The 18824-nt window shown below is 39.4% G+C and overlaps 1 protein-coding gene across 3 annotated transcripts in view; it reads left to right on the top strand.

Annotated features, from left to right (window-relative positions):
* Positions 1-18824, top strand: part of NAV2 (neuron navigator 2) — a 399914-nt gene that overhangs the window by 351452 nt on the left and 29638 nt on the right. For all 3 annotated transcript variants that reach the window (XM_057414369.1, XM_057414368.1, XM_057414367.1), the window contains 7 exons: positions 670-1372; positions 5867-6334; positions 7348-7413; positions 8649-8693; positions 10859-11019; positions 13748-13936; positions 18505-18557. In XM_057414369.1, the coding sequence (XP_057270352.1) occupies positions 670-1372; positions 5867-6334; positions 7348-7413; positions 8649-8693; positions 10859-11019; positions 13748-13936; positions 18505-18557 (1685 nt within the window). The remainder of the gene's footprint in view (positions 1-669; positions 1373-5866; positions 6335-7347; positions 7414-8648; positions 8694-10858; positions 11020-13747; positions 13937-18504; positions 18558-18824) is intronic.

Below are 18824 nucleotides of genomic sequence, written 5' to 3'. Positions count from 1 at the left end.
TTATTGGGCACAGTACTGCCATATGCACAATAGATAGTATAATTTCAGCTTTTGAAGTCAAGGTTAACTGTAAGAACATGTAGTATGTGTGGTTAAGGAGATTTTGTTTTTCCCTTTACTAAACCAGCATGTTAATTTATACTAAACACTGTTTAGTTCTGGCCTTTCTTAGAAATGTACAGTCATTTTAGCTTTTGCAGATGTGTGAATGGAAATTGATTGAATTTTCATAATCAAGTAATATAAGTTAATACCTCTCCTCATTTGGTCATGTACACAATTGTATATGAAAAAGTTAAAGTTAGATAATTCCTTGAACAATGCCTTGTAGGAAGATTGTACTAATGACCTAACACTGCTTCTTTCTAATGATTAAAGAGGATTCCTCTATAGTAGCTACAGAGGGAAACATTTTTTCTTGTCAGTATGACATAACACTGTTCTGCTTTTCATATTCTTGGGGGCAAACACACCACATACTGTCTTCTGGCAAGTCTGCATGTGTAACTCTAACTAGAGTGGCATCTAAGTTCAGTGCAGACTAGATCATGATTTCTATCCACACTTGGTGGCTAGCACGCTTTTGCTTTTCATGCTGCTTTGAGTTTCATCATTTGCTTGATGTTTTTCAAGTCATTAAATATTAGAATTCTGTTTCTATTTTTGTAGGGAAAACTGATGACGCCAAGGTATCAGAAAAGGGTAGACTATCTCCTAAAGCTGGACATGTTAAGCGTTCCCCATCAGATGCAGGACGCAGCAGTGGTGATGAATCCAAAAAGCTTCCCACAAGTAACACTAGAGCAACTGCTGCTAATGCTAATACATTTGGATTTAAGAAACAGAGCGGGTCAGCCTTAGGCATGACTATAATCACTGCCAGTGGGGCAACAATCACCAGTAGATCAGCTACCCTGGGAAAAATCCCAAAGTCATCTGGACTCATGGGTAGGACCACTGGTCGGAAGACTAGTGTGGATGGCTCCCAGAACCAGGATGATGGCTACTTAGCACTTAGTGCCCGAACTAATCTTCAGTATCGTAGTTTACCCCGGCCCAGTAAATCCAATAGCAGAAGTGGAGCTGGGAATAGATCTAGCACAAGTAGCATAGACTCCAACATAAGCAGCAAGTCAGCCGGCTTGCCTGTCCCAAAAATGAGAGAGCCTGCCAAGGTAATCCTTGGAAACTCTCTGCCAGGATTAGTCAATCAGACTGATAAAGAGAAAGGGATTTCGTCTGACAACGAAAGCGTGGCCTCATGTAATTCTGTTAAAGTGAATCCTGCATCACAGACTGCTTCTAGTGGAGCTCAAAGTACTCACCAGCAAGGAGCCAAGTACCCTGATGTGGCCTCTCCCACTTTGCGCAGGTAGGCACTGAATCTGTTGATCGTGCAATGATGTTAGTCCAAGCTGAATGAGCAGGACTCTCCGAGCCAGGCCTGGCTGTGTTGTGTGAAGCACTTACTATTTAGTGTCCTGCATCAAAGTCTTTGTATTTCCACTGAATTTCACATAAACAGGTCGGCCAGTGTTGTAAATACTCAGTGCATCACACAACATCAGCAAAAATTGAATATCTGGGGAGTAAAAAATTGGCGATTGTGATTATGAGTGTGTTGCAAAAATCTGACGTGAAGGCTTCATCCATGCTGAAGGAATAAGAGTTTTCTTACGTGAAGGTGACGGAAGAGTTCTTGCACCAATGTATATGTAAAAAACCTGGAAGTACTCCAATGGTGGATCAAATTATAACTTGACAGCAGGAGAGTGTTTCAGATTTCCATCATGAGAACAGCATAAATTGACCTCCTATACTTAGATTCACGTGCCTGTACCAAACCAATCTTTCAGCTGTGTGCATTAGGCCAGTGTTTTGTGGGACTCAACATCAGGTTATTCACCTGCGTACAAGAACCCTAAGAAAAGTTACTGCCTAAGTTGCATTAAATTTTCTTATATATTTTTAAACAAAAATCTTCTCTGTAGTCTGTTTCTCCACAGCTACCCCACGCGTTATCTTAACATTAACACTGCATTGGTCAGGAATTGATTTGTTGATGCAGTGTGCTTCAAAGCCTTGATACTGGTGAAAGGTTCCATTAATATTATTTTTCAGTGGAATTTGACATTAGGGAGCTTGTCTGTTTCAAGTTGCAGTGTTTTGCATTTCATTTTGTCTTGACGCCCATAATACCCATACAGTTATGCTACATCATCCTGCTTCCAGTGATGTGAGAAAGCGCCATTCCATCTGAAGCACCAATGCAAGCATAATGGCTGGGATGGCAGCTTAGGCTAATGCTGTGAAGAGTTGTAAACTGCTTCTTTTTAGATGGCTGGTTTTATTTAAAGAGCCTATGTGAGGGTAATTCAAGATACTTTATATCTGGTTATCATTAGATAAGCCATGTCCTTTAGAACAGTTAATTTCCATTAATGTCTACTTCAAGAAAAAAACTCCAACAGACATTTAATTTCTATAGTACACCCCATGAAACATGCAGATTTTCAGTGTTGCAAGCCTCCGGCACATTAATCTTGACATTTGATTGGAAATTAATTTATTTGTTACTAGAAAGCCACATTGCTAGCTATGTAATTGAAATGCTAAATTAGAATCATAGAATCAACTAGGTTGGAAAAGACCTTTAAGATCATGAAGTCCAAGTTAGAAATACATGAAACTTCAAAGAGAAGACACTGAGGCTCAATTTAACTATTCCCTTCTTTGATTTACAATTTTCACTGTTGGATTGTCACCAGACTGTCTATAAATTGTCACATACCAAAATGCATTAAAGTTGAATTGGGCCTCTCTGCTTTCTAGAATGGGAATACAGGTTTCAAGCTTAATTTTCAGAGTCAGTTGAGATGGGTTGCGAATGTTTTTCGCATATTTCCTCTTGTCCCTGTGAGTTTTTGATTATTATCCAGTAAATTGGAGACCTTACCTTTGTAATAATACAGAGTTACCTGTAAGTCTGTAAATGTGTGTAACTTTTACACTGTCGCAAACAGTGAAATTCTGTAATTCTGCCATGGGGGCCTGTCTGTTCTCTCAGTATTCCCTTTAGCTCCAGTATTATGTATCAGGCATGTCCCTTAAGTAAAAGCATAACTTATACTGATGTATTTTATTATTAAATTAGCCTTTAATGATTTGCAGTATGTAATACGCTGCTTTTCTGTGTACGGGAGACATTCATGACCCAATAGCCAGCTCAGATATATCGATGTCAGTAATAGATAGGAGTAAACAGACATCCTTCTTTGTAGAGTATATCCTGCCAGAGTTAATCTCTGTGTTAATGTGACTGTCTTGCTGACTTGGATTTTCTCTGGACTCAAAGGAATGCTCTCCAGACCACATCTGAATGTGTTTTGTTGCGAGGTTGCAGTTCAACCAGACACTGGCTGCAGCAGTAATATGTTTCTTCACAGTACAGCCATCCTTTCAGTTGTATTAGAGGGGCCATGAAGCAGTTTGAGGTTGTGAAGCTGCATAGCTTAAAAGCAGCTTGTAAAACTGTTTTGTGGTTGGGGTCTTTATAAGCTCCAAGATTATATCTCATAAGAGTACAGTGCCCCCAGTCCAATGGCGCAGGAGCAGGAATACCCTAAACTGGTATTGCCGCTGAAGGCCGTGGTTAGACATCTTCCTTATACTCTAATAAGATTAAATAAAACCTAGACTCAAAATGTCTCTAAATCACTGTAGGAATGGGTTTTATCATTCAGACTGACTTGTCTAAGTCAGTGTTTTCTAATCAGTGAGGCATGGTGTCATGTCCAGGTGAACCACAAATCTCTTTTTGAGAGATCCTATGCTGATAGGATCATAGAATCACAGAATGGTTAGGGTTGCAAAGGACCTTAAGATCATCTAGTTCCAACCCCCCTGCTATGGGCAGGGGCACCTCGCACTAAGCCGTGTCACCCAAGGCTCTGTCCAACCTGGCCTTGAACAACACCACCAAGTATGGAGCATTCACAACCTCCCTGGTCAACCCATTCCAGTGCTTCACCACCCTTTAAGAACTTCCTCCTTATATCCAATCTGAACTTCCCCTGTTTAAGTTTTAACTCATCACACCTTGTCTTACCACTACAGTCCCTAATGAAGAGTCCCTCCCCAGTATCTTTATAGGCCCCCTTCTGATACTGGAAGGCTGCTATGAGGTCTCCACACAGCCTTCTCTTCTCCAGGCTGAACAGCCCCAACTTTCTCAGCCTGTCTTCATACAGGAGGTGCTCCAGTCCCCTGATCATCCTCGTGGCCCTCCTCTGGACTTGTTCCAACAGTTCCATGTCCTTTTTATGTGAGGACACCAGAACTGCACACAATACTCTAGGTGAGGTCTCGCAAGAGCAGAGTAAAGGGGCAGGATCACCTCCTTCGACCTGCTGGTAACGCTCCTTTTGATGATGGCACAGAGCAATGCTGGATGATGAGATAGGTGTAGATGTACATCTTATCCTGATCCAGCAATGTTGTGCAGGTGCGTTGTGGCAAGCATGCAGCAGCAGCCATCCACTTCAGATGCATTCCATGTATCTTGCACAGGTACTTTGGAGCTGCAGGTAGCACCTGTGCAGTAAGTACAGTGCTTGTGGGCATCACTGGGCTTACTGTACGTGTGTGCAGGGTGCCCAGCTATGTTACAGGCCTTGTGTTTCTGAGAAGTGTTGGACAAAGTGCCTTAGTGTGCATGTGTTGTGCATACAACCTGGAAATACTAAAAAGCATAGAAAAGTCTGCTTGGTGCTTACCCACCTGTAAATCTGCAGGGGCTCTTGTATAGAAGTGCTGTAGTCCTCTCTTCTGAGGACTACAGTCTGATAGATACCCCTTTGGAAGATTTCATCCCCAGTACTCCACACTGTTGATAACAAAGAAGCAAATCCATATAGATATGTGTGAGGAAAACTAAGGTTGCAAAGGCAGTTACTGGAGCCAAGTGGTAGAAACAGAAGCAGTGTTTTGGGGTGGGATGTTTGCAGCTAGAGTCAACAGATAATGCTTCCTTTATAATTTTGAGGATCAGTCCTGGAATGATTGATAATCTGGTCTGAAGCATGTTTGCTTCTAAGAAAGACAGTTTTGCACTGTTGAGAACTTTCCTGTTGCCTGTTAATGAGGGAACTGAAATACTTTCTTCATTGGCAGTGCAGCTGCATCACAGGCAACAGTGATGCAAACTGGGCATGCTGCAGTCATCCTTCTCCAGCCATGCTTTTGCATTCCCTTCCTTGCACTAGTTCTGGGACTCAGCTAATCTTTTACTGAGCCAATCCCAGGTGCCAAAGCAGGTAAAATCTCATTCTGCACTCAGAAATTAATAGTTTCCAGCCATCTTGGCTCCTGAAATGATACAAACCTACATTTGATACCAGTACATAGTTTTCATGTTACATCGCAACAAGTGCTGCTTCTGTACAGAGCATTTGGTGATTTGCACAGAATTTACCTGGACAGGCTTTCAACTTCTGTGGTAATTCCATGCTTCAGATTAATCAGTGCAGTGTTCCTCTGGTATCCTTTTTCCTTAAAGGAGCAGAAGATGATCTGGCTTTATTTTAGTTCTATTGAAGCTGTACTTTAGCTTTGTGAAAGTAGTATTTCCAAGATTCAGAGTAGACACACCTAAGATAGATTTGAAGCTCTCGTAATTGTCTCTGGGCTTTATTGGAGGTGAAGTGAAAACGAGAGGATTCATAAATTTATAGTTGCATATGTCCAATCTAGAATCATTTACTTAATCTTGTTTTTGTGCAGCTAAGAAGTTATATGGTCTAGATATAAAATACTCTTGCATTTCATACTCCATTTTATGTATTTTTTCATGTTGTCTTTTGTACAGACTTTTTGGTGGCAAGCCTAATAAACAAGTTCCCATCACAACAGCTGAAAATATGAAAAACTCAGTAGTCATCTCCAATCCTCACGCTACTATGAACCAGCAGGGAAATCTGGATTCGCCATCTGGCAGTGGTATGCTGAGCAGTGGGGGCAGCAGTCCCCTGTATAGTAAAAACACAGATCTGAACCAGTCTCCATTAGCTTCAAGTCCCAGTTCAGCACATTCAGCTCCTTCCAACAGTTTAACATGGGGTACCAACGCAAGTAGCTCTTCTGCTGTTAGCAAGGATGGCATTGGATATCAGTCTGTCAGCAGTCTTCATACCAGCTGTGAATCCATTGATATCTCTCTAAGCAGTGGAGGTGGGCTGAGCCATAACTCCTCCAGTGGCTTGATTCCAGCCTCTAAAGATGATTCTCTGACTCCCTTTGTCCGAACCAACAGTGTTAAGACCACATTGTCCGAAAGGTTAGTGGGTTTTTCTCTCATTTCCGTATGTTTGGTTGTATCTCAAATGTGAATTAAGACCTGGCAGCAGTAGCCAATGGTGCAGATAGAAATCAGGTTGTGCTTCTCAAAAGCTGATACTGAATAGTATTATTAGAACATACAAAGAAGTCATTCCAGGCAAGGAGCCCAGTTCAGAGCAAGAGGATGGGTTCAGGTGAGGTTTTCATTTGCTGTGGTAGCCAACGTGACAGGTTTTCTTTCTATCCAATATTTGAATTTTGCGTCCTCTGTTACCCTTAAAAAGGCCTTCTGTTAGTGATATTCAAAAAAAACCCATTATTATTTTGATTTGAGAAGCCAGCTGTTTTATTTTAAACTTCTTGTTTATAACATTTGATAGGCTTTTAAGCTGGAAGTCGTGCTGAAGAGATACCCCTGTTTCCTTAGTCACTTGATCCCTTCTCAGCCTCTCACTGCTGCTGTGTCCTTTCTCCAGTTGTTCCTGCAATGTTTCGGTACAGGCAGTCATGTGAATGCTTAGTGAACCTGACTTGGAGATGGATCCAACTAAAAAATGGTCACCTGAACTGTGTTTCAGACTGATCAGTTCCCCAGCTCCTTACACAATGAAATTTATCAGTATCTGTGTGGACACACAGAGCAGGACCTGGGAGCAGACTGAGCAGGGAGGAGGGAATGGGACCACTTTTTCAACATCAGAGCTGTATTAACATGGAGCTAACATTGGTATAAACCAGAAAATGACTTGCAGTGCATGGTCTTTGAGACATGTTTTGTAAAAGGCAGTAGTACCCTTGCAAGCATTGCAAGTCAGCCCTATCCTGATGTGTCATTACACAGTCAGGTAGAAACATTTCCGTAGTTGCATGTCAGTGGAAAAAATTACCGCTGAATGTAACGTTCTTGAGAGTTTGGGTTTCCGTTTGTGCTTTATTGTAACTCCTTTCTGTTCTCTTTTCATTCTAATATTCCTTCTCTTGTTTTCTATCTTGTTGGACTGGTTCTTCTAGCCCTCTTTCTTCCCCTGCTGCTAGCCCCAAATTCTGCCGAAATACTTTGCCCAGGAGACAGGACAGGTAATGCTGTCTCAGGACAGGAGTATGCACAAGGCTGTAGGTTTTGTTGCCCATCTCAGTGAAGCAAATTGTTTTGTGACAGACTGCTCACTTGAGTCCTCTGCTGTGTTCATCGTTCAGGTGTGAGCTGACACAAAGACATGCCAGTGAGAGTCCCCTCAAACACGTCATGTATCTGCCTAAATCAGTCTGGAGAATGGCAGAGTTGGCCTGGGTTTGGTGTTACTTTGTTACTGGGAACATCTTTTGATTTAAGGGGAAGGGGTATTTTTTTTCCTCCCCCTCAGTTCTTTTCCAAAGGCAATTTGAAAATATTGTGCTTTTTCTTTCTACCAGTCTAAACTCTCACTAGCATTTCAGCATCCCTCTGGCATGCTGCTTTTCCCACTGCCTTTCAGGCCTGTCGTTTTTGTCGTGTAGTCCCCATGTCATTCTGTGTTGTCAGTTTTCTATTGCAGTTTGGCTCATGAGTGTTCCACAGAGATTTGGGTGCACCCATCCTTCTAAAGATGAATGCTAAAATTAGGAAAAGACCCAAATCCGAGCAGTCTAGCTCACTTCTACTCACTGCTATGATTTTAATTAGTCCCATGCTGTAATTTAGCTGTAAGGATTGTCATGAAATGAATTCATTTAAGAACATGGATATTTTCTTAAGAAAACAAATTAACAGATTCTGCTTAGTTACAATTTCACCAGTTGTGAAGACATAAATATGTGAGGCTTGGGTGACTGATAGAGTCAGTTTGCTGTGTTAATGGAATTTAAGCTGAGATTTGGAAATTGAAACAGTCTGGGCTCAACACTTTTACTGCTATACATTGCAGCTGCATAAAATTAATTAGCTGCATTCCCTAAACAGTGTCTGCTGAAAGAAATGACAGGAAGGTGGTTTTTGGACTTGAAGATGCTCATCAGTTTTCACAAATAGTCTACCTCATGTCTGCTGAAAAGCACAGTTTTAAGCTTGACATTTAAAGAACCATTTTTGTTTGTTGTGGGTAGAAGCAATGGCAAGATCACGTTGTGAACAGATGAGATTCATTGGCATGGTACCAGATGCATGTTTGTGCAGATCCACACCTGTCCAAGGAGGTTTTTGCATGTTTCTGTAGGAAGGCCCCAGCACCTTTTCCTCTGAAAAGGTGATGCAGATATTTGTACATCCTTCATTCTGGTCTGATGCCTTCCCATTTGTTCTTCTCTGAAGTTCTTTTCTTTTAACTTTTCTGCAGCGACCCACATCTTGATAGGAACACTTTGCCTAAGAAGGGACTCAGGTATTCATGTTTCCACACAGCTTTTGTTGTGGCTTTGGAGTTTGCTTTGTGTTTCTGTTGTGGATGGTGGTGGTGGTGGTCACAGTTCGCAAGAGGTGGCAACAATATTATTTCTTTTTCTTTTATTCTTTCTTTAATCCTCAAGGCACTGACTGCTGTGTCAATTTTTTTTAAGTCAAGTGCTTTCTCTGCTTAAGCAAGAACTGTGGCTTTTGCTTGCTGAAAAGCATCTCATAAACCATCACTTGGCATGACTTGAAAACAATAATTTTGCAGCTTTTGTGGCTATTACAAGGAATGGCTTGAGATAATTTTCTACCTGGAACCCTTGATGTTGATATACAAATAGGAAAGATTTTCCATATCCTGCCAAACCTTTTAGGATGAGATTGGACATAGTAATTAAAAAAAAAAAAAAATTTGCTTCAGAATACCTAGAGATAGAGGACTCTTAGGGATAACTTCTACTCCTTTAGAAAAGAAAACAAAATCCCCAGACAAACTTCTGGCAGTTGTCTCCTCATACATTTTGTATCTCTCTGTAAGGTTTTCTAACATGAAAAAACCACACCGAAAAAAAGATTTTTCTATTGATCTAAGCAATTCTAGCAAGATAATCAACATCAGGTGTAGTAATTAAATGCTTTAAGTATTGCAAAATTCACTGAAGCTATCTTAGACAATATGGAAAAGTACAGCCTCCAAATTGCTTAATGCAGCTTCTGGGATTACTGGGTTGATACGTTGAAATTGAAGCTGTAATTTATTCTGTGCCTTATACAATGTTCTTCGGCCCGTGAAGCCAAGTGCTAAAAGCTGTTCTTAAAATGGCATTTGGTTTAAAATGTTTCTGTTGTTCTCATGTATGTCTCTAATAAGTAAGGACTCTCTTTTAATACCCAAACATTTGAGTGCTGAACAGGTAGGTATTAGTGCTGAAAAGCAGAATGCCTTAATGTGTTAAACTGGCTTTTTAAAAGCTCCTTTTTTTATAAACTGATGTACGTGTGAAGTTGAAGAGATGCAGATAGTCAAGGACTGTTGCTTAAGTGTTGAGGCATAAGCAGCAGAATGAATTAAAGCATTTTTTGAAAGTGGTTTTGAGTTTTTGCAGTGTTACTTATTGTAGTGTTCACATGGATTTAAGACAGTCTTCGTAAGTGGTATCTTACTGTATACAGTAGTTGGAGGGAAGCTGATTGATTAAATAGATAATATCAACTAATAATAGGCTTCAAGTGTTTTTGGAAGGAGAGCTAGAAACTCATAAATATTTCTCAAAAGCGGATGGCAGAGCATAAGACAGGCACTGAAATCCATTAGCAAATGAGTGTTTCCATGAAGCTCTTTCAGTTGATACCTGCATCCTATCACGTATTTCACATAACACGTGTGGTAGCATCCCTATTTTTCAGGCATAAGCAGAAGCAGATTTAAAACTTTGCTTAAGCCAAAAACAGTGGGTGTTTTGCCATTGATGTTGGCATAGACAATGTTTCTGCTTTTTTCTTTGCCTTCAGAAAAGGCTAAACATTGTCTCCTCTATGATGATTTAATGCTATTAGTTTTGAACTCAACAGGCTACATCTCCACAGGCCATTGTATTTCATGTCTCTGGAATACGAATGATTGTGTCACAGCTTGCTGAAAATCTGATAATGGCTTTGTTGACTTGAATTTGGGTACATGATAAAAAGCCAGATAAGCTTAGTGATGTACCAGGAGACTAAACTACTGATAGAATTTTAGTATAGCTTTAGGGAAATGAAAGGATTTCCATATTATAGCTTTATTTTTAAATCGTACTATGGAACATACCCTATTTTTTACTCTACAGTGCCACAGTGCACAAGTACTGTCTGTAGCTTTTTGTTCACTACTAGTTCGGCTACTTCCGAAGCCATAGAAATGGAGTTTGTGGGGTTTTTCTTTTCCCTAAAGAGAGGGGGAATGAATTAGGAACAGCTTAAAAACAGCTTGGAGCAGCACCTTAATTTAGAGTTACATTGGGTTTATATCATTTTAATCCTTAAATTTTATGTGAGCATTCTTCCACCATCTTTCTTTCCCTCTCTCCTTCCCAGGTCTTGTGACATTTCATGTTAGGGTTTTCTTTTACTTTAAATAAATAAATGTCAGCCATTCTTAAATAACTGTTTTTGCAGGTATGCTCCGTCCTCCCAGCTCCGTAATCAAGACGATGCTAAAGAATGGCTACGCTCCCATTCAGCGGGAGGACTTCAGGATACTGCTGGCAATTCCCCTTTTTCATCTGGATCCAGCGTAACATCACCCTCTGGAACTAGATTTAACTTCTCACAGCTCGGTAAATACTTATCCGTTTGAATAATCATAGCAATACCTCATGTGTCTTGAAAAAAGCATATTACACAATATAATTTTCTTCTAGAGGCTCTGAGTCCCACATTCAAACTCAGGACGCGTTCATTGAAATGCGTGACTAATTAGCATTATTATCTCATTTTCTGAAGGCTCAGAGGGACCTTATTGCTCTCTACAACTACCTGAAAGGAAGGTGGAGCCAGGAAGTGGCTGCTCTCTTCTCTCAACTAACAAGTGATTGAACAAGAGGAAACAGCCTCAAGCTGCACCAGGGGAGGTTTAGACTGGATATTAGGAACAGTTTCTTCCCGGAGAGGGTGTTCAAGCATTGGAACAGGCTGCCCAGGGCAGTGGTGGAGTTTCCATCCCTGGAAGTGTTCACAAACTGTGTAGATGAGGCCCTTAGTGACATGGTTTAGTGGTGGCCTTGGCAGTGCTGGAGCAGTGGTTGAACTTGATGATCTTAGAGATCTTTTCCAACCTAGCTGATTCTGTGATTCAACAATTCTGTATGCCCAAAGGTGGCATATTTGGAGTAACTCTTTGAAAATACTTCCCTGGGGATAATCAGGTGTCTTAATATAATTGTGAGCTGTTTGGTGGAGCTGTTAGTGAATATCACACATTGGGGTGTTTAAAGGACTTAAGGTGTTGCTTACCCTGTTTATTAATATTACTTACTATATGTGCCAGTCTCATCAATTTGAGATATTTTATCTTGGTATGTATTTTACAGGTAGCTTCTTTGACAATTGTGTAAAAGTTCAGTCTGACATATTATGTAATAATTGCATTTCATAGAATCATAGAATGGTTTGGGTTGGAAGGGACCTTAAAGATAATCGAGTTCCAGCCCTCCTACTCAGAAGAATTTTAATTCAGAAAAAAGTACCATTCTTTCACTTTACTGCATTGATAAAAGAAAACCCTTTTTAAATGAAGGAAACAATAAAAGTTGATTGACAGGATCCATAAAGCATTGCAGATTTTAGTTGACTATATCAAAAGGTGAAATAACCTCATCTAAAGCTCTGGTAGTGCTCATCTCTGGTGCACTGATTAAATATCACTTAGTTGCCTTTGCAATTTGGTTAGGTATATAAATCAACCCTAACAGTAAATATATTGTCTTTAAGTTAAATGCCATTTGGAAAGTACTACACTGAACAGATGTTTTCTGTTTCTTTCTGATTTTCAGAAGCCACTCCATCTTTTCCAGAACGATAAATAATATGTGACTAGTTAAGAACTTCATAGGTATAGGCTTATGTGAGTTAGCAGCAACTTAGACACAGTCACTTATTTCTGGCACAGCAGTGACCTTTTAGAGCCTTTCTTGGAGTGCACTGAAAAGAAACAGATTAAACAAACAGCTTTAAATAAACCAACAAAACCACTGACACTTAACAAAAGTTCAGCTGACTATACACCCAGTATAATTACATTGCCAGCAGCTAACAAACTGCCATGAAAGTACTTTGATGGTCAGAAAAAATGCTGAAGAAGTATCATCATAGGCCCAGAAAGTTAACTCTTTATGGAGAAAATTGAAGATTATTTACCTTAATAAGGTTCAAAAGCTGGTTTTGCCACAAGCAATTTTAATAAAGAAAAAAAAAGGTTTTTCTGTGTTCTTAAGAGCTTGGAGATATTGGGAGTCAAGAGAGGTCATTAAATCACAGCGTCACAGAATGGTTTGGGTTGGAAAGGACCTTAAGATTATCTAGTTCCAACCCCCTGCCATGAACGGTGACCCCTCACACTAGACCATGTCCCCCAAACCTCTGTCCAGCATGGACTGGAACCCTGTCAGTGATGGAGCATTTACCACTTCTTTGGGCAACCTGTTCCAGTGCCTCACCACCAGTTAAATAGAAAGTGTTGGTATCAAAGCTGAGCATCTTTAAACTAAATTATTTTATCTTCTACAATAGTCTGTATCATTTGATGGTGTATATAGAAGTAGGCATTGACAGCACACCAGGGGGAACCTGCCAGTTGAACAGTGATTTTGTTGCTTTCATTTTCTCCCCCAAATCAACTAGTTCTTTGTAAATAGCATGTATAATTTTAGCAGAAAATTTGTTTAAAAAAATGTTAAATTGCACTAGGTGTTTTTGACTCTAAATGCTCTTTGGGAGAGTATTGGTTTAGGCAGATTTTAAGTTGTTTAATTCTTAGGAGCTCACAGTGGAAAGAAACAATTCTAAAATATAAAACTAGTAGGAAACTAGGGTCTTAAAATTTCTGACTTAAATACATATGAAAATGTTCGGTTTTGAGAACTTGAAGGCTTTGAAGGGATAGTTCACAAGGCCTGTTCTGAATAGGCAAAATGCTAGTTTCAATTCTTTCGGGCGTTTTAGTCCTTCTGGAGGAAGGGCTGTTGCCAGTTAAAGGGGGGGTTAATTAATTCATGCCTACAAGGTGTTACTGAGTTGACTGAGCTTGTCTTTAGAAGCATAGGCATATCAAGCAACATTTGAAATTACCCTATTTGTTTGAGTTTTCTTACTCACTTAGCTTGGTTTGCATACCTCTGACTTGAATTCATTGAATTTAGAAAAATAACAGAGGTCTGGAGTGGGTGACATCAAAAATTTGTATCTTGAAAACAAAAAAAAACAGGACTCCTGTGGTAGTTGCACAAAAATTAGGTATGACAATCTGTAGTCAAGCAAATAAATTGGTGTTTGTTCTTCACCTTATAGCAAGCCCAACCACTGCAGCCCAGATGAGCCTGTCAAATCCAGCCATGCTACGGACCCACAGCCTTTCCAATGCAGATGGTCCTTATGACCCCTATAGCGACACACGCTTCAGGAACAGCTCCATGTCTCTGGATGAGAAAAGCAGAACTATGAGCCGGTCCGGCTCTTTTCGTGATGGCTTTGAAGAAGGTAAGTAAAGTATGTGATGGTGCTGGAAGTGATCAGGAGATGGTATTCTCACATAAACCGAGTATACATTTAGTGCTTTTCAGGTCAGCATAAGGGTGGCTTCAGAGCATGGTTCACTCTGAGCAGAGCTCTCATTATTAGATAAAAACCTCAGTCCTAGTCATCATTGTTCTGGTTTTATTTATTCAACAGTCCTTTCGGCTGAGCATAGGAAGGTATGCAAGTGTTGTACCTAGATTATCACTGTTGAAGAAAGTATAAGCATATCGTTTTTGGTAATCTCAAAATGACTAGTTCACACTTAAAGTGCGCGTATTAGTGTTCCCTTAAATAGGATTGTTCTCCTGAACTTGGGCTTTCACAATTCTCTATGTAGTATAAATAATTGATATTGGCCAGCCTGTTGTTTCTGTCCCAATTAATTTTTCCAGTATTTCATCTGTATTCAAATTGTCTTTACTTTTTATTCCTGCTGAGTGTCCTGGGTTGATACCACAAAGCTTCTACAGGAGGGAAACTTCAAAACATCTAGGCTTTTCTTTTTAGTTCCGTGTAGTCTTTTCAAATATGTAATCATAGCTGATAAAAGAAGCCCCCATGTAAATAAAACAAGACAAAGCCCTTCACCTATAAATAAGCATTTAGTTTAGTTGCTACTGATCAGTGGCAGTAGCAGGAGTAGCTATGAGCATAGATTAAAACCCTAAAGTGTTACAGTTTGAGAAATCAAGCATGGGGTGAGTGCTGGGAGTGGTTCATAAGAAGGTTATAGGAAGTGCTTTCAGCATTAGATCTTTGAGTCTTAAATCTGCTTCCGGGCAAGGATTAGAAGTTTGCTTGGCTATCAAGTACTTTATCACTCCTGGGCACACAAGCCTTTGCTGGCTTGGTTTCCCCACCACTGAAGATCTGCACTTTACTCTGCAGTGTTAATACCAGTGCCCTGTTGTTGCTGCTCCCCTAGAGCCAGGCACCTTTGCCAGAGATACTGGTTATCCCATCAGTTTTCTGCTATTGGAAGAGATAAAAAATGTATATTGGATATGGCTCCAGAAAGGTTCGGGGTTAATTTAATGTTGAATTTAGCCAGTTTAACTCCATGACATTTAATTGTATTTGAGAGGCCTGTGGCTGGGGATCTTCAATAGGTTGAAAACGATTAGAATAATGCTGTAGGACTGAAAACTCTTGTCATTGAAGGAATTAACATTAGTTAGTGCCATGGTTTCAGAAAGCTGTGTGATTGTGAACAGTCAGAGGTTACCAAATATTTAGTCAGTTGAATTCCATTCTGTGATGAAAAGTCCTGATCTTACTGAAGAGTTCCTTAATGTAATCTGTGAAGGAATTTAAATCACTGCATCTTCAATAAATTTAAATGATTTAGTAAAACAGCTACTACAGCAAAACTTACTCCAGTTTTATTGAAGACATCCTCAAAAAAATGTAACCTTAGTCTTTTAGGTTTGCAGCAAATCCATTTTGGCATGGAGGTTAAACTGGACCTTATAATTCAGAAATTCTTGTCCAGCAGGGAGGCTAATTTGGAAGAATAATAAGTATGGCGTGTTTGAGGAGGAACCATTTAAAAAAAATAAAAGGGAAGAGCCATGTGAAAAGCTCTACAAAGTGTTTTGAATTCATGTAATAAAAATGAAGTCCAAGAAAACTCTGCCAAGTTAAGAACTTGAAAGCAGTGGAAAAAAGATAACTTCTATATACAAGGAAGGAATTTGACCCTACCATGAATATGCCGAAGAAGTACCTTCCAGATTTCCCTAAATTTTTGGCACCTAAAAGGACAAAAATATTTTACCTGATGGAATGTATGTTTAGGTGAAGTCTTCTTATATTTGGCTTCAGGTTAGGGTTAACTTCTCAGGGAATCACAAGTTATAAGTGCATGTGGTTCCTGAATAGGGCGTTTATCTTGTCCTCTGCTTTCAAACCTGCAGATCTAATCCACCCTCACTTTGAGAGAATAGATCAAAAAATATTATAGAAATTAAATTTATGGTTAATGAACAGATTGATTTTATGCAATCAGGCAGTGTCAGTCAAGTGTAAATCCAGGTCTTAAATAAAGCTTACCAGCCTACTTTTGAATTACTTATTAGCATGTTAGATTACAATCTAACGTATCAGCTTCAGCAGGGCCAGGATTAATTCTTAAAAGCCTTTTTTTTTTTTTCTTTAGTCTCCACAGTGTGAAGTACAGTCAATGTTCTCTCACAGCACATAGGTCAAAACATCAGTCAGTTTTGTAGTACATAACTCTCTTGATAGGAGGGGTTTCAGGACTTGGAAGATGCCAGCAGGAACAACCTCCAAACTATCCTGAACTTCAGGGAGAAAACACAGCCTTTCCAATCCAAGCCAGTCTATCATTTTATGATTAAAAATGACACATGCTTGCATATGCATTTATAGTGCTTGAAAATAATAGCTCCAAAACAATTTCGGGTTTGTAGCCTGCGTGCAGATGCATGTTAACTGCAAAAACCCAGGAATCACATCAAGAGCCTAACTGCCTTCAGGCTCCTGATTAAATAGCCTTAAAGTAGCCATCTGAAGGTACTTTAAAAAGTAATTGCACCAAAGTATTAACTCTTTAGTTGTCCTTGAGACTAGAAATCTCAACTTAGATACATTCAAACAGTGCAGTGGTAATGTCTTACAAGGCAGTAGGATTCCCAAAGTTACATGTTCTTTCCCTTTTTCTGTTTTCAGTCTCATTTCCTCCTTTAAAGTCCCAGTGTGCAGTTGATGTTAACTGAAGAATGCGTGTGTCTCAGTACATTTTAAGGGGCTCTATTTCTTCTCTGACCAGTTGGTATGGTTGCTGTCTTGAATATATCTCTAGTAGTAAAAACTGCACAAAGGAAGAATATAGAGAGGCAAACCAGAAAATAATCTTATATTCTCTGGATGAATCCAGTGGTGGCTTTGTGCAATATTGCTTGTACTTTGGGCTGTCTATCTTGAAGAGGGTTAAAATAGATTAGGAATCTTCATCTTGGAAAAATTATGTCTGAGGGAAGGTGATAATACCTAATTTAGTGCATTAGGATGGGGTGGTTTATCAATTACTTTTTATATCACAGGGGTGTGGAGACACTCAAGGAATTTATTGAATGATTCAGCAGCAAGTCAAAAACAACTGCAAGGAACTAAATTTCTAAACATAGAAAGATTTTCATACAGGCAACACGTCGGTGAATTCAGAAACAGGGAAATTAATGGTTAGAGAGGTCACAGCAGCTATGAAAAATAACAGTCTGATTGCAGTTTCCATCTCAGGAATTTCCATGTCTGCTGATTCCCAGAGATGCAAAGGTGTACGTGGGGAAAAATCACTGGGTATCTGCTTGCTCCTTGCATTTCTTTCCGTAAACATGGGCTACAATTGCAGCCAGAGATGGAGCATGCGATTAGACAGCTCCTGGCTCTGACTCACACTGGTTATTTTTATGTTTTTAATGCAGTACTGTCCTTAACATCTGACTATAAAGATCATTTTAATTGAAAGTATGATTAACCAGAAAAAGTAAATGGGTATGAGGGTTTTTTTTTACTTTCTTGTGGGTTTTCTAAATTGTCGTAAATTCATCCAGAAGCCAACTTAGACTTTGTTTACTTCTCTTTCCAGCCTTGCCTTAGGATATAATGTCAAGTGGGAAAGCAGAGCCTATTTATTATGAATGTAGGATCACTGCAGTAGGCAACGAGCAAAGTGGCAGCTTTTCTAAGCCCTTTTTTTGGCTGGAGGATTTAGATGGAAGAAGTGATTTAACACAATTTCGTATGATTTGTACGAAGTTACCTGAAGTCTGAGTTAAAGTTTCAGTTAAATGTATTTTGTTTCTAAAAATAAAGGTAATTTTGCATGTTTCAATAAACAAAGACAAAAAAAACCTGCAGGGATAGGGAATGTTCAGCTCATCGATGCCTGTAATACAGCTCTCCAGCAGAAGGAAGACATAGATGCATTCAGAGGACAATTAAGAGCCACAAAATTAGACAGTGATTTCTTCTCTGCATGTTCCACATCTGCTGCTGGAGCATCTGGTTATGTGCTGAGTATTATGGTTTTTTCAGGACATCTCCATCTTGTTCTGCTGCTTGAAGAAAACAGCCTCCCCCTCCTCAATCTCATCTTAAATTGAAGTTTACTTAGATGTACTTTTGTAATCTCTCCTGAATTTCTGTTAATTTGTTGGGGTTTTTAGTTTGAGTAAACCCTTTTGCAAGTTTCTTAAGATAAGTCGTCCAGAGAAATACTTATTTCTGAACAAATCTGCATTGAAACTTTTCTTTTTAATCTTCTTGACCTCATTTCCCCAAAACCCAGGTATTATTAAATTGTTAAAACAGCTTTATCAAATCATTTGTGGATTGTATTACCTGGCCATGCATTCTTAAAACTGTACATTGTTGGTGCAGTAATATAATTAAGTTTATGATGGATGTTTCTGCAGTAGGCTGGTCATTGGCAGGGGATGTTCTGTGATGATTCCACTGTGTGGTTGCTGTATTTATATTCGTAATGTTGGTTTTTTTTCTTTTAGTGCATGGTTCTTCTCTCTCTTTGGTATCCAGTACCTCATCTATTTATTCAACAGTAAGTATAATAAAGTGAAAAATTTGTGTTTACTAATAAAAATTATTGAATTGACTAGTTATATTGTGCTAATTATTTTTGCCATTCAAGGAGGGGGGAAAAAAGGGCTTCCTTTGATTGTGTTCCGGATGCTAGCTACAAAAGAAATGGTTACATTCAGAAAGATGTCTGTAGGTATTTAGCAGTGTCCTCATCAAACAGATGTTGATGGCCTAAAAGCAATTACTGCTTTGCAAAATGGCCAGATTACTTTTCAAGTCAATATTT

Source organism: Pezoporus wallicus, unplaced genomic scaffold (assembly GCF_028554395.1).
Source record: "Pezoporus wallicus isolate ANWC-B61680 ecotype Strahan unplaced genomic scaffold, APGP_CSIRO_Pwel_v1 contig_5967, whole genome shotgun sequence".
NCBI lineage: Eukaryota > Metazoa > Chordata > Aves > Psittaciformes > Psittacidae > Pezoporus > Pezoporus wallicus.
The sequence above is the reverse complement of the archived record's forward strand: the minus strand, read 5'-3'. Positions and strand labels throughout refer to the sequence as shown.